Source organism: Lolium perenne, chromosome 7, assembly GCF_019359855.2.
Source record: "Lolium perenne isolate Kyuss_39 chromosome 7, Kyuss_2.0, whole genome shotgun sequence".
Classification (NCBI taxonomy): domain Eukaryota; kingdom Viridiplantae; phylum Streptophyta; class Magnoliopsida; order Poales; family Poaceae; genus Lolium; species Lolium perenne.
Genome location: NC_067250.2, coordinates 39826952 through 39842345, shown reverse-complemented (window position 1 = coordinate 39842345; position 15394 = coordinate 39826952). Strand labels below are relative to the sequence as shown.

Genomic DNA, 15394 nt, shown 5'->3' with positions numbered 1-15394 from the left:
ACTATTAATTAAGAAGAAGAGATTTTCCATTTAATTTGGAGAAAACTAGACGAAAACCGTTACAAACGTAGTCAGGAAAGACAACCAAAACACAACCCAAGAGACAAGCAACCTACTCCCAAGAGATGATCTCACATGATCACAGGGACGAACATACATACGGTCCCAACACGATACTCCTACAAGGCACTGACAAAAAAGTCACCCATGGCAAAAGAAAAACGTATTGACAGTGGCAACGAACACATCTATGATGATATGCCAAGAAACTAAGAGACATCCATCAAGCAACACCTTGCATGTAGTGTTTCTCTTATTGCTTATGGGCTTGTTTGATTCCCCTTCACAGTGACTGGTCCTACAACGCTACCTCTGCTCTTATCCCTGACTAGCCTTTTCTCTCAAGGGACGCCCTATCGTCTTGTGAGATCTAGGGTTAGCTAGGGCTGCAAGCTAGTCGAGTTTGAGAGCTTCAACTAGGCTCAACTCAGCTCATATTAAAAATCGAACGAACTCTGATTCAAGCGAAAGGTCGAGCCGTAAAGTTGGCTCATAAACAGCTTGTAACAATGTCGAGTCGATCTCGAGCTAGTTTCGAGCTAAAAATGACAAGGAAATTTCCTATATTTGAATGCAATTTTTAACTAGTAAGGCACAAAATAACACCATAACAAAACATTAGAAAATATTATTCCAATTAAAATTAAGATAATAAAAATTTATGCAGTCAAACTTTGATCGGGAGGCCTATGATAGCTTATTTATAGGGGCATGCCACGAACCATTAGTGCCTAAAACTAAGGACGTGGCTACACAGTGCTATAGCACCATATAGTCTACCACATTGCCCCCATGTCCGAATCATTTTTTTCCCAAAATAGCATGTGGTCCCGCCAGCCTGTCCCGAAATAGAAAGTGGTCCCTGGGCCTCACATGCCAACTTGCACGCCGTTTTTTTGACTCGGTCAACAGGAAAAAGAACATCCCCACGACCACACAACGCCTCACGACAGAAATAAATATATATGCCAACGGGAGAAATAGACATCCCCCGACCAATTCCTCCCTGAAACCCTAGCTCCTACCTTCTTCCTCACGACGGCTACAGATCTTACCTCCATTGCTGCCAGGAGAGGTTCTACCAACTCTTCTACCAAGATTACCACCATTGCTGGAGGACAAACTTCTTCCAGCAATAGAGGAATATACATCTTCCTCATCCAAAGTTCATCAAGAAACACAACTTCTCCATCCACCTCCTAGTACTTCTACAAGATCTGAAGAAAACAGGATTCTGGGAACAAACCTGGGCAGATCTGAAGAAAAATTCTGGGGACAAAGAACCTGGAGGTAACAAATTGTTCTTATCTCACCCCCTGTTCTCCCCAAAACTCCCAAACCTTCCAGTACATGTGTTTCTTACTTCTATTGCCCAAGATCTAGAACAACTGAGCCATCAGGAATTCGGATGGAAAAACTTCTATTCATGAAAAAGTATTCATGTTCAGGAAAAGCATGTTATTTTTGTAGGAACATGAACAAAAAGCATGCAAAGTTAGCTAAGCTACTGACCCGTCTAACTTAAGACAGCATCAAATTGATCCAGACCTTTGCATTGGAAGTAATTTTATACACCCAAAGAGAACTTGGCATGTACATACCAGTGCATGCATCAGATGTAATGATCCAGAACACAAAAGAACATGGAAAACTAAGCTAGATATGTGTCATACTTAACATAGCAAACATACTGATCCGGAAACTAGGTTTATACACCCAAATAGCACTTCTGTTTTGCATGATTTATACATCTGCTTGTTTGCATCATTCCATGAAGTTTTCAGTTGGGAGCAGGACATAAAAAAGAAGCACTTCTGAAGCCATCATGAAATTTACCCCTAAAAGCACTCCAAAAATCCATGCAGCACCACTCCAGAACCTGTGTATTCGATTGTAATAAGCTGGTTAGTTTACATCTAAAAATGCTCAAGTGAAAATGCTCAAAAGAAATTATGGAACCCTGGTTTTTAAATGTAATTGCTATGCTCAAGTGATTTTGGCAGACTTAAATATTTTGTACAATGTGAACTAAGACATACACAACTTTGATTGCAGATATGGATCCAAAATGTTCTACAGGAGCACTAGATCTAAATGAACCAGCAATTGAAGGTGACAGGGTAATCGAAGATGTCAGTTTGTTCCATGATTTGCAAATAGAAGTAACAGGCAGCATACAAAGGACCTTGAGCAATCCAGATGTGACCAAAAGCTCAGAACATAGCAAGCATGTGAGTGGAAGCAACACTGGTGCTTCTGCTGACACAAACCCGGAAACTGGTGAAACACTATCAACTGATGATTCTGGCGGTGATGAAGATGAGGGTGAAGTCCAGTCAACACCATGCAGCCAAACTGAAGTTGAAACCCCTTTCAAAGGGAAGATCTATGATTCATGGGAGGATGCGAAGATGCAGTACAACCGATATGCTAAGAAGATTGGGTTTTCCATCAAATGCAGTACATCCAAGGTTTCGAAAATTGATGATCAAAGAGACAAACAGCTATTTGTTTGCAACAAGAGTGGAAAAAATGAAGACATCAATAAGTTAGAAGCACCACCTGTTAGGCAAAGGAACAGAAACATCACCAAGAAAACTGAATGCAAAGCAAAATTGAGGATTAAAAGGAGAGGAACAAAGTGGTATGTCACATACTTCATTGAAGAACACAATCACAGTTTGATGAAGAAGTTTTCCTTGAAAAAGTATTTGAGATCTCATAAAGGTATACCTAAGGAACAGAAGGATTTTGTTCAGCTATTGCATAAGGTGAATCTATCAGCTGGCAGGGTAATGAGGATTATGGGAGAGGTCTATGGCGGTCTCGCAAATGTACCCTATGACAGTAAGGATGTGAGCAATTTCATGGCTAAAATTGATGAAGAACACATGCACAAAGACATGTCCCTGTTGCTAGCTCACTTTGCAAGGATAAAAAAGAAGACCCAGATTTCTATTTCAACATACATACAGATCATGCGGACAAAGTGGACCGCATATTCTGGGTAGATGGGCCAGCGATTGCTGCTTACAAAAATTACAGTGATTGCCTCTCATTCGACAGCACCTACATGACCAACATGTACAATATGCCTTTCACACCATTCGTTGGAATCAATAGGTATTGTCAAACAATCCAGCTAGGATGTGGGTTCCTAAATAATGAGAACATCGAGAGTTTTGTCTGGTTGTTTCAGGAGTTTCTTGAGGCTATGGGTGGTCTGCAGCCAGATAACTTCATAACTGATCAAGATGCGGCAATGAGAAGTGCAGTTCTCGTCTCATTTCCAAATTGCTGCCACAGAAATTGTAGGTGGAACATTATGCAAAATGCGCAGGCCATTTTGGGCAACTTCTTGTCAAAACATGAGGAGTTAAGGACAGAGTTGAACGAGATAATTGATTACAGCATGTCGGTTGAAGAGTTCGAAACTAGGTGGGCACAAATGATTACCAAACACAATGTAGTGGACAACACCCATCTCTATGATCTATATCATATTAGAGCCACTTTTGTGCCAACCTACTTCAAAGAAAGGTTCTTTCCGTTCCTACAGACTACTGCTCGTAGTGAGGGGTTCAACGCTGTTTTGAAAACTTACATTGACCCACACAACAATTTGCATCATTTCTTCCTTCAGTACATGAAGTTGCAAGAAAAGATTGATGTAGCGGAGGATGCAGTTGAATTCAAGGATGAAGACAAGACTCTTAGGGCGTGGGGAGATTTTCCAGTTGAAGAGCAAGCCTTGCAGGTGTATACACGGCCCATTTACTTGCGCTTTCGTGCGGAGCTTCGTAAAGTGACATCTTATAATGTACAACATGTTGGTCATGAAACGTACGATGTTAGCCCTATCAAGAATTATGTTTATGGCTATGGTAGTAGAAGCTACAAGGTAGAGGCTAATTTGGAAGCTGAAAATTACAACTGCGAGTGCTGCAAGTTCAGCAGGGATGGGTTGTTGTGCTGCCATATTTTTAGAGTGATGATGCAATTGGGTAACATTGACAGAATTCCAGAGAAGTACATCCTCAAGAGGTGGAGAATACCAGAGGAAATTATCGTGGAGGAGAAACTGGAATTGCCAAAGGTACCAGTAGACAGAAAAATGAGTAACAAAGAAAGGCAGCAGCTACGTTATGGAACTATGTGCAATGATTTCACTAAAGTAGCCAAAATTTCATCAACATCTGATAAGGGGAAGGCGCTAGCAGATAAATACATGCAAGCTTTAGGGAAAGAATTGTTAGACATGAAAGCTTCGGAGTCTGCTAAACGTAAGAAAAGAAAAAATGCTACTACTGCTCAAGATGGAGAAGGGGCAAATGATGGTGGGCTTGATAGTTTTCCGCAGTTTGATCATGTTCAGGATCCAGTATATGTTCCAAAGCAAGGTCGTCCAGCAGAGAAAAGAAAACAGTCTGGTTTGCATTTGAAGTCATCCAAAGTTGTCAAATGCAGCTTATGCGGGTCCAATTAACACACTGCGGCCATGTGCAAAGATAAGATAACACCAGCACCAGAGCCCAAAGAATTTGACTTCTTCCGTGAAATGGTGTAATCACATAAGGGAATTCATATTTTGTTCATGTTATCAAGTACTGGTGGATTTGTTCTTTGTGAAAAATTTATTTTATACATTGCCCAATGTTAAACTATCTGTTCCACTGGGAATTATGATTTGGTGTCTCATATCCAAGTTCTGTGAATTAATTACATTCATGTAATTTCGGTGCTTAATCATGGACATCAATCATTCACACTGATTATGCTTAAAAACATTCATAAAATCTGAATTTGCATGCTGAAAAATACATGCTTTGTACTTGCTGGATTGGTCATCACAAATCATTGAGAGAAAAATATATATCCAATTCTGAATTTACATGTAAAACATGAAAAATACATTTTGTACTCCACAAAAAGTAGTACCTTTGAGCCATACATGAAGAATGTACCACTGGTTAACTTCTTATGAGAAGAGAAGTTCCTCCCAGTTGATTGTGTTCTTGTGAAAGTCCACCCATTTCTTCAAGTTAAGCTTCCTGAGAGCTGGCATGTCTGAACCTCTAAATGCTAGCATCTTTCTCCCATTCCATTCTTCAATGAACTTTAGAACGAAGTACCCACAGTCATACCTTGAAAAAAAAGAATGTTAGTAAGGTGAATGTACTTTCTTGTAGAAAGAAGTAATAGAATACATTGAGATGAACAATTAAAAAGCATATGTTAGAACTTACAAAGTGTCTTGCATTGGCGTACTTATGTGTATTGTTTGATATTTTGAGATATCAATTTTTGACTCACTGTAGTTCGTTGCCCACAAATGCTTTATACTTCCGATGATTGTTCGAGAATCTTTCATGAGTCCACGATCACTCTCGCGTCTCATTGAGTCCATCACTTCAAACCTACCGGACTTCAAGTTCAGCACGATAAGGTAGTAGTGCCCAGTCATGACATCCAAGTCAGGTGTCAAGTCTTGCAAAACTGAGAACATTACCTGCATGGTTTTGAAAAAACATGAATACCTCAATTTGTTCTAAACAAGAGGTTTGCAACTCAATTTTAATTAAAGCCTAAATGTATAAAACATCAACACATTCGAGATTTGTATCGCCTATAAAATATGTAACTACATCGAAACACTGCAAAAGATTCGCCAAAAAGAACGAAGTGAACCAGACAGTAATTACATCTTTTCTCTAAAACTATTTCCTCTAAAACTACAGTTTATATGTGAAAAGTAATAATTGAAGAAACAACCTGGGACTTACCATGTCTTTGTGATCAAGACGGTGATTAGGAGAACACTCGAATGCTTTCTTCACTGATCTATCCGTCAAACAAGTGGCAGCACTTCTGAGTTTTGTCTGCATGTGGAAGGAAACAAGAGGATAACACGTTTAAAAAAAGTGAAACTACTGATAAAATGGAACTACTGCAAAATGGCACTACTTCATTGAAGAACACAATCACAGTACTGGAAAATGGCACTACTGAAACAAATGGCACTACTGATGCCAATGGCAGTACTGGAAAATGCAAGCATTGAAATGAAACAAAAAGCGTGGTAATGCACTAACCGCAATCCTAAGTGGCATGACAAACTTCTTCTGCTTGGCCATCTCTGTAGAAAGTGCTTGCAACGCGATCTCGCAAGTGGAGTTACTTAACCAACCCCCAAGCTTGACAGAGTCAGCCAAATCACGGAGGTAAATGAAGAAGTCTCCATAATCAATAATCCTTTCGTCGTTCAATGTATCTTTAGTTTTCCCTCCATACATGCAAACCTTGTCGTATAACTCAGAATCTGACTTAGGAACAGACGGTTTCTTTGCGTTTGCAATGAATGGAGACTTCTGATGTGGACCTAGCTTGACTACCCTCCTCGTTTGCGGAATAGGTGTGGTACTACCAGGCGTCCTTGGAGAAGTTCTTGCATTTTGCAACACAATGCCCTTCCCTGATGAGGAAGGCATCTCAATAGAAGCATATATTTTATCCAGTGAGTCACCACTATCATCATTGCTGGAAATAACAACAAGTTCTTGAACCTCTGAATCTTCTTCCGGTCTTTCCATGACATTTTGCTGGTTAGGTACTGATTTCTCTGGTAGAGCTTGCTCAGCTACTGTTTTCTGAGGTATGGTTTGCTCTGCTATTGTCTTCTCAGTTTGTGTTTGGTCAGCTACTGTCTTCTCAGTTAGTGCTTGCTCACTTAGTGCTTGCTCAGCTACTGGTTGCTGACCCACTGTTTGTTCAGCTACTGCCCTCTCAGGTACTGCTTGCGCATCTACTCCATGTTCACTGTCTTTTTGCTCATTTAGTGTTTCTTCCACTTGACTGAAACCAAGATCAAACGATGGGCAATGTTCCGCCAGCTCTCTCACCTTTCTCTGATAATCTGTTTCATTTGCAGTTTGAACAGCCAATTCCTTGGTTTTCCCTCTGTCAAGCTTTGCAGCGTGAATAGGGTTGTGACTTTGATCGCTTGATGGTGAGTTGTAAACCTTGTTCATGCTAGCATTGGCCCGTGCTTCAGCAATAGCAAATCTTGTGAGCCTCCTCCCAATCGGGCTGGCGGAAACATCTTGCTTAATGGGTGACATTGATCTAGTGACAGGCCTCCTGCCAATCGGGCTACAAGAATCTGGTTTCTTTCTCCTTGTTCTAAGTTGGCCTGAACCTTGGCTACCCTCTTCCTCTTGGCTCCCTTTACTTCCTTCCATATTATTAACAGCTGGAGGAGTTTCAGTGCTTGATTGAGATCCTGTACCATAAACTTGGAGATTCCTCAGTGCATCACCCATGTTGGTCTGTTGAGTCTCCTGAGTAGCTACAGCTGACACATCCTTGTTGACTTCTGCAGGTTCTTCCATTTGTACATTGCTTCGTGTTTGTTGTTCATCTTCAGCAAGTTCAGAGTTTCCTACTATGTGGTCATTTTGACAACCAAATGCCTTTTCTTCAAACAAATTTGCAGTCGCTTCCTCCTTATGCACTTGATACGTCTCCAACGTATCCATAATTTCTGATGTTCCATGCTTGTTTTATGACAATACTTACATGTTTTGCTTGCACTTTATGATGATTTCATGCATTTTCCGGAACTAACCTATTAACGAGATGCCGAAGGGCCAGTTGCTGTTTTCTGTTGTTTTTGGTTCCAGAAAGGCTGTTCGGGCAATATTCTCGGAATTCGACGAAACGAAGACCCAACATCTTATTTTTCCCGGAACCTTCCAGAAAGTCAGAGGGGGACCAGAGGGGTGCCCTGGGGGCCCCACACGTGTGGCCGGCGCGGCCCAGGAGGGGGGCGCGCCGCCCTAGTGTGAGGAGGCCCCGTGGCCCCTCCGACTCCGACTCTTCGCCTATTTAAGTCGTCCCGACCTAAAACATCGATACCAATTGACGAAACTCCAAAAAGACTCCAGGGGCGCCGCCGCCATCGCGAAACTCCAATTCGGGGGACAGAACTCTCTGTTCCGGCACCCTGCCGGGACGGGGAAGTGCCCCCGGAAGCCATCTCCATCAACGCCACCGCCTCCATCCTGCTCTGTGAGTAGTTCCCCCATGGACTACGGGTTCTAGCAGTAGCTAGTTGGTACTCTCTATCCCATGTACTTCAATACAATGATCTCATGAGCTGCCTTACATGATTGAGATTCATCTGATGTAATCGGTGTTGCGTTTGTTGGGATCCGATGGATGATACATTATGATTAGTCTATCTATAAAGTTTGTGAAGTTATTGTTGCTGCAATCTTGTTATGCTTAATGCTTGTCACTAGGGCCCGAGTGGCATGATCTTAGATTTAAGCTCTATACTTATTGCTTAGATTGTATCTACAAGTTGTATGCACATGTCGCTGTCCGGAACCAAAGGCCCCGAAGTGACAAGAATCGGGACAACCGGAGGGGATGGCGGTGATGTGAGGATCACATGTTTTCACCAAGTGTTAATGCTTTGCTCCGGTACTCTATTAAAAGGAGTACCTTAATATCCAGTAGATTCCCTAGAGGCCCGGCTGCCACCGGCTGGTAGGACAAAAGATGTTGTGCAAGTTTCTCATTGCGAGCACGTACGACTATATATGGAAAACATGCCTACATGATTAATGAATTGATGTTCTATCTTAATGCTTTATCAATCCTATCAATTGCCCAACTGTAATTTGTTCACCCAACACTTGTCACTTATTGGAGAGTTACCACTAGTGTAGATCGCTGGGAACCCCAGTCCATCTCTCATCGTCATATACTCGTTCTATATGTCATTGGAAGTAGTATCAACTATTTTCCGGTGCCATCGCCTCTGTGTTACTATTACTGCTGCTGTGTTACTGTTACTATTGCTCTTATATTACTGCTGCTTTCACATCACCCCTGTTACTAGTGCTTTTCCAGGTGCAGCTAAATTGACAACTCAGTTGTTAAGGCTTATAAGTATTCTTTACCTCCCCTTGTGTTGAATCAATAAATTTGGGTTTTACTTCCCTCGAAGACTGCCGCGATCCCCTATACTTGTGGGTTATCAAGACTGTTTTCTGGCGCCGTTGCCGGGGAGGCATAGCTCTACTCATAAGTTCACCTGGAGAGTACACTCTACCTCTCTCTCTGTTTTTATTTTATTTTGTTTTGTTTTGCTTAGTTTACTTTTGTCTAGTTTATTTGTGCTTAGTTATTTCTGTCTAGTATTATTTTGCTTAGTTTCTTTTTTGTCTTGTTTATTTTTTCTCATATACCCAAAAATCCATAAAAATTTGAAAAACCTAAAAATTAAAAACTGTTGTTATGGGAGAACCAACAACCTACTTGGAGCTTATAGAATTATATAATAATTATAGAAAATCAAGAGCTGGTGAAGTTATGAAAGCTGTGATAGAAAAATTGAAAACAATTGCTAAAATCTTGCTTAAACGCCATGATATAAACTGTTGCTCTCAACAGGACACTAAACATCTTAAATTTCAATGTGGCTTTAGTGAGGAATTTTTAATTAAGAACTATAATCGGAATAGCTATATTCATTTTGGGTTCGAAGAGGTTGAACAATTTGTCATATTTATGGGAGCCTCTGAGATAGAATCCTTCATAGTTAAAAACTATGAAACTTGTGTTGTTTGTAAGGACCTTAAAGATTATGTCTTTTCTATCCTTAATTTTTGCAATGAAAGTTACAGTGATAATCCTTATATCATTGATTATAAACACAGACTCATTAATGCACAAGAATGCACTCACAATTTGCAGGAACCTGTGGAAGAAGAAATTGATGAACCTGAAAGCTCCTTGGATGAAAAAGAGGAGGAAATTGATGAACTTGAAAGCTCATTGGATGAAAAAGAAGAGGAGAGTGATGAACAAAAGGAGGAAGAATGGATTAGATACCCATGCCAACCTTCTAATGAGAGTAACTCTTTATCTCTTACACTATTTGATTGTCCTCCATGCTTACCGAAAGAGGTTGAATGTTATGTTCCTGTGGATTCTCTTGAAATATTACCTATAAGTAAAACTTGTGAGAATAATTATGCTACTGTTATCTATGATAATCCATGCTACTTTGATAAATCTTATGATAATGCTTTGTTTGTGCCTGATGTCGAAATACATGGTACTAAAGAATTTTGCTTAGCAAATGTTTATGATAAAGCTCTAGATGATGGTCCTATGTTACTTGATAATATTAATTGTACTACTAATGAAAATGGGATTGGAGAGGTTTTGACTTTATCTATGAGTCCCATATCTCTTGAGATTGATCAATCATCTTGTTATATTATTGATAAAAGTGTGTTTGAAAGTTTTAATCCCACTATTCTCGAACTTGATAAAAATTATGAGTTTATGGATCATGAAAAACGTGCTGCATGTGATAGTTATATTGTTGAATTTGTTCATGAAGCTACTGAAAATTATTATGAGAGAGGAAAATATGGTTGTATAAATTTGCATGGTACTAAAACACCTCTCTATATGCTGAAAATTTTGAAGTTACTCTTGTTTTATCTTCTTATGCTTGCCACTTTGTTCTTCATGAATTTATTTGTGTACAAGATTCCTATGCATAGGAAGTGGGTTATACTTAAATGTGTTTTGAACTTGCTTTTTGATGCTCTCTTTTGCTTCAACTCTTATTTCTTGCGAGTGCATCATTAAAACTGCTGAGCCCATCTTAATGGCTATAAAGAAAGCACTTCTTGGGAGATAACCCATGTGTTTATTTTGTTACTGTTTTGTTGTGTCTTGGAAGTTGTTACTACTGTAGCAACCTCTCCTTATCTTTATTTTATTGCATTGTTGTGCCAAGTGAAGCCTCTAATCGAAGGTTGATGCTAGATTTGGATTTCTGCGCAGAAACAGATTTCTATCTGTCACGAATCTAGGTATGATTTTCTGTAGGTAACTCAGAAAAATCTTCCAATTTACGTGCGTGTTCCTCAGATATGTACGCAACTTTCATTAGTTTTGAGTTTTCTGATTTGAGCAATGGAAGTACCTCTTTAAAATTCGTCTTTACTGGCTGTTCTGTTTTGGCAGATTTTGTCTCTGTTTTTTGCATTGTCTCTTGTGGACTTTAAGCAAGGCTTTCTAGACGTGGAGTGCTGTAGCTAATGTTTTATTGAGTTCTTGCAATGTGTCACTACAGGACCAAGGTGGATTCAAGTTTTTTGAGTACTAACCCCTCTAATGAAGTTTATGAGAAGTTTGGTGTGAAGGAAGTTTTCAAGGGTCAAAAGAGGAGGATGATATATGATCAAGAAGAGTGAAAATTCTAAGCTTGGGGATGCCCCCGTGGTTCATCCCTGCATATTTCAAGAAGACTCAAGCGTCTAAGCTTGGGGATGCCCAAGGCATCCCTTTCTTCATCAAGTTATCAGGTTTCTTCTATTGAAACTATATTTTTATTCGGTCACATCATATGTGCTTTACTTGGAACGTCTGTGTGTTTTCATTTTTGTTTTTGTTTGAATAAGCTAGATCGGATCCTAGCAATCCTTGTGTGGGAGAGAGACACGCTCTGCTTTTTCATATGAACACTTGTTCTTCGTTTTACTTTTAATGTTCAATGATAAAAGTTGGAAGCTACAATACTTATTGTTATTTGGTGGGAAACAGAAAATGCCTCATAATGTCTTGGATAATTTGACACTTGGCAATTGTTTTGAGCTCTCAAGTAGATCATGATTAAGTTTTTTCATGTAGTTTAAACCTATTAGTGGAGAACTACCGTAGAGCTTGTTAAAATTGGTTTGCATGATTGGTCTCTCTTAAGGTCTAGATATTTTCTGGTAAAAGTGTTTGAGCAACAAGGAAGACAGTGTAGAGTATTATAATGCTTGCAATATGTTTTTATGTAAGTTTTGCTGTACCGGTTCATACTTGTGTTTGCTTCAAACAACCTTGCTAGCCTAAGCCTTGTACTGAGAGGGAATGCTTCTCGTGCATCCAAAATCCTTGAGCCAACCACTATGCCATTTGTGTCCACCATACCTACCTACTACATGGTATTTCTCCGCCATTCCAAAGTAAATTGCTTGAGTGCTACCTTTAAACAATTCAAAATTTATTACCTCTGATTTGTGTCAATGTTTTATAGCTCATGAGGAAGTATGTGGTGTTTATCTTTCAATCTTGTTGGGCAACTTTCACCAATGGACTAGTGGCTTCATCCGCTTATCCAATAATTTTGCAAAAAGAGCTAGCAATGGGATTCCCAGTCCCAAACTAATTAACAAAAATAGACACTCCTCCATGGTATGTGATTGTTGGACGGCACCCGAAGGATTCGGTTAGCCATGGCTTGAGAAAGCAAAGGTGGGGAGGAGTGTCATCATAATAAAACTAAAATAAAAAGGCACTCCTTCATGGTATGAGATTGTTGGCAGGCACCCGAGGATTCGGTTAGCCATGGTTTGTCAAAGAAAGGTTGGAAGGAGTGCCACCCAAAAACAAAAATAATTCATGGGAGCCGCTCTTTGAAGGTTTGTCTGGCCAGGGGGTTAGAGTGCCCACTACCATTCATTGACAACAACAAACACCTCTCAAAATTTTACTTTTATGCTCTCTTTATGTTTTCAAAACCAAAGCTCTAGCACAAATATAGCAATCAATGCTTCCCTCTGCGAAGGGCCATTCTTTTACTTTATGTTGAGTCAGTTTACCCACTTCCTTCCATCTTAGAAGCAAACACTTGTGTTAACTGTGCATTGATTCTTACATACTTGCATATTTGCATTCATCATATTACTTTATGTTGACAATTATCCATGAGATATACATGTTGAAAGTTGAAAGCAACCGCTTAAACTTATATCTTCCTTTTTGTTGCTTCGATGCCTTTACTTTGAATTTATTGCTTTATGAGTTAACTCTTGCGCAAGACTTTTGATACTTGTCTTGAAAGTACTCTTCATGAAAAGTTTTGCTATATGTTATCTATTTGTTAGCAACTATAGATCATTGCCTTGAGTCACTTCATTCATTTCATATGCTTTGTAATAGTATGATCAAGGTTATGTAAGTAGCATGTCACTACAGAAATTATTCTTTTTATCGTTTACCTACTCGAGGACGAGTAGGAACTAAGCTTGGGGATGCTGATACGTCTCCAATGTATCCATAATTTCTGATGTTCCATGCTTGTTTTATGACAATACTTACATGTTTTGCTTGCACTTTATGATGATTTCATGCATTTTCCGGAACTAACCTATTAACGAGATGCCGAAGGGCCAATTGCTGTTTTCTGTTGTTTTTGGTTCCAGAAAGGCTGTTCGGGCAATATTCTCGGAATTCGACGAAACGAAGACCCAACATCTTATTTTTCCCGGAACCTTCCAGAAAGTCAGAGGGGGGACCAGAGGGGTGCCCTGGGGGGCCCCACACGTGTGGCCGGCGCGGCCCAGGAGGGGGCGCGCCGCCCTAGTGTGAGGAGGCCCCGTGGCCCCTCCGACTCCGACTCTTCGCCTATTTAAGTCGTCCCGACCTAAAACATCGATACCAATTGACGAAACTCCAGAAAGACTCCAGGGGCGCCGCCGCCATCGCGAAACTCCAATTCGGGGGACAGAACTCTCTGTTCCGGCACCCTGCCGGGACGGGGAAGTGCCCCCGGAAGCCATCTCCATCAACGCCACCGCCTCCATCATGCTCCGTGAGTAGTTCCCCCATGGACTACGGGTTCTAGCAGTAGCTAGTTGGTACTCTCTATCCCATGTACTTCAATACAATGATCTCATGAGCTGCCTTACATGATTGAGATTCATCTGATGTAATCGGTGTTGCGTTTGTTGGGATCCGATGGATGATACATTATGATTAGTCTATCTATAAAGTTTGTGAAGTTATTGTTGCTGCAATCTTGTTATGCTTAATGCTTGTCACTAGGGCCCGAGTGGCATGATCTTAGATTTAAGCTCTATACTTATTGCTTAGATTGTATCTACAAGTTGTATGCACATGTCGCTGTCCGGAACCAAAGGCCCCGAAGTGACAAGAATCGGGACAACCGGAGGGGATGGCGGTGATGTGAGGATCACATGTTTTCACCAAGTGTTAATGCTTTGCTCCGGTACTCTATTAAAAGGAGTACCTTAATATCCAGTAGATTCCCTAGAGGCCCGGCTGCCACCGGCTGGTAGGACAAAAGATGTTGTGCAAGTTTCTCATTGCGAGCACGTACGACTATATATGGAAAACATGCCTACATGATTAATGAATTGATGTTCTATCTTAATGCTTTATCAATCCTATCAATTGCCCAACTGTAATTTGTTCACCCAACACTTGTCACTTATTGGAGAGTTACCACTAGTGTAGATCGCTGGGAACCCCGGTCCATCTCTCATCATCATATACTCGTTCTATATGTCATTGGAAGTAGTATCAACTATTTTCCGGTGCCATCGCCTCTGTGTTACTATTACTGCTGCTGTGTTACTGTTACTATTGCTCTTATATTACTGCTGCTTTCACATCACCCCTGTTACTAGTGCTTTTCCAGGTGCAGCTGAATTGACAACTCAGTTGTTAAGGCTTATAAGTATTCTTTACCTCCCCTTGTGTCGAATCAATAAATTTGGGTTTTACTTCCCTCGAAGACTGCCGCGATCCCCTATACTTGTGGGTTATCAGCACTTTAGTGCCAAAATTATCCTGATGATCTTCAATGACAACATGCTCTTCCGGATTAATTTCAGAGCCTCTCATCTTCTTCTTCTTAGGCCTTGCAGTAGCAATAATTCTGTCATCTGGCTTTCTTTTCTTAGACTTTGCAGCAATCCCCATTTCTGGAACAACCTGCACTTCTGTGGTACCTCCATGTGGTCCAGTAACACCTCCTCCTCATTCCTAGCTTCTGTCACCTTCTGCCTTGTACGACGTCTCTTCTTGCTAATGATCTGCACATCTTCCTCTGCCTGGTGAGGATTTTCAGAGCTTTCCTTCCCTTGATTAACTGCAAATGACCTCACAAATTCTGCAAGACCATCCTCAAACACATTGCACATGCTAGAAACAGCTTCTCTGTATATTACCAGTTGATGTTACATAAGAAAAGATAAAAAAAGGATAGTGAAAAATCTAGTGTATTTGTAATAACAAGTAGAACATGCCGCTAGAAGTAACAAAAAATGGTAAGCCTTACTTCATCATTTGGAGATACTAGTGCATGTCGTTTGATGAACATGTCTACAACAGAGGGTTCAGCAGAAAACAAAAATGGCTTGTTGATACGTCCAATTTGCATCACTATTTTGTATCATAATTTGCTGTTATTCATTGATATATTTCATATTTGGACACAATACTTATGTTATTT

At 40.3% G+C, this 15394-nt stretch overlaps 1 protein-coding gene and 1 pseudogene across 1 annotated transcript; one reads left to right on the top strand and one right to left on the bottom strand.

Annotated features, from left to right (window-relative positions):
• The window catches only part of LOC127316113 (uncharacterized), an 800711-nt pseudogene that overhangs the window by 337428 nt on the left and 447889 nt on the right, over window positions 1-15394 (bottom strand).
• Window positions 1044-4724, top strand: LOC127313421 (protein FAR1-RELATED SEQUENCE 5). The gene is made up of 2 exons (XM_051343926.1): window positions 1044-1350; window positions 2116-4724. Exon 2 carries the CDS (start codon window positions 3134-3136, stop codon window positions 4544-4546), a length of 1413 nt encoding a protein of 470 aa, XP_051199886.1. The 5' UTR covers window positions 1044-1350; window positions 2116-3133; the 3' UTR covers window positions 4547-4724.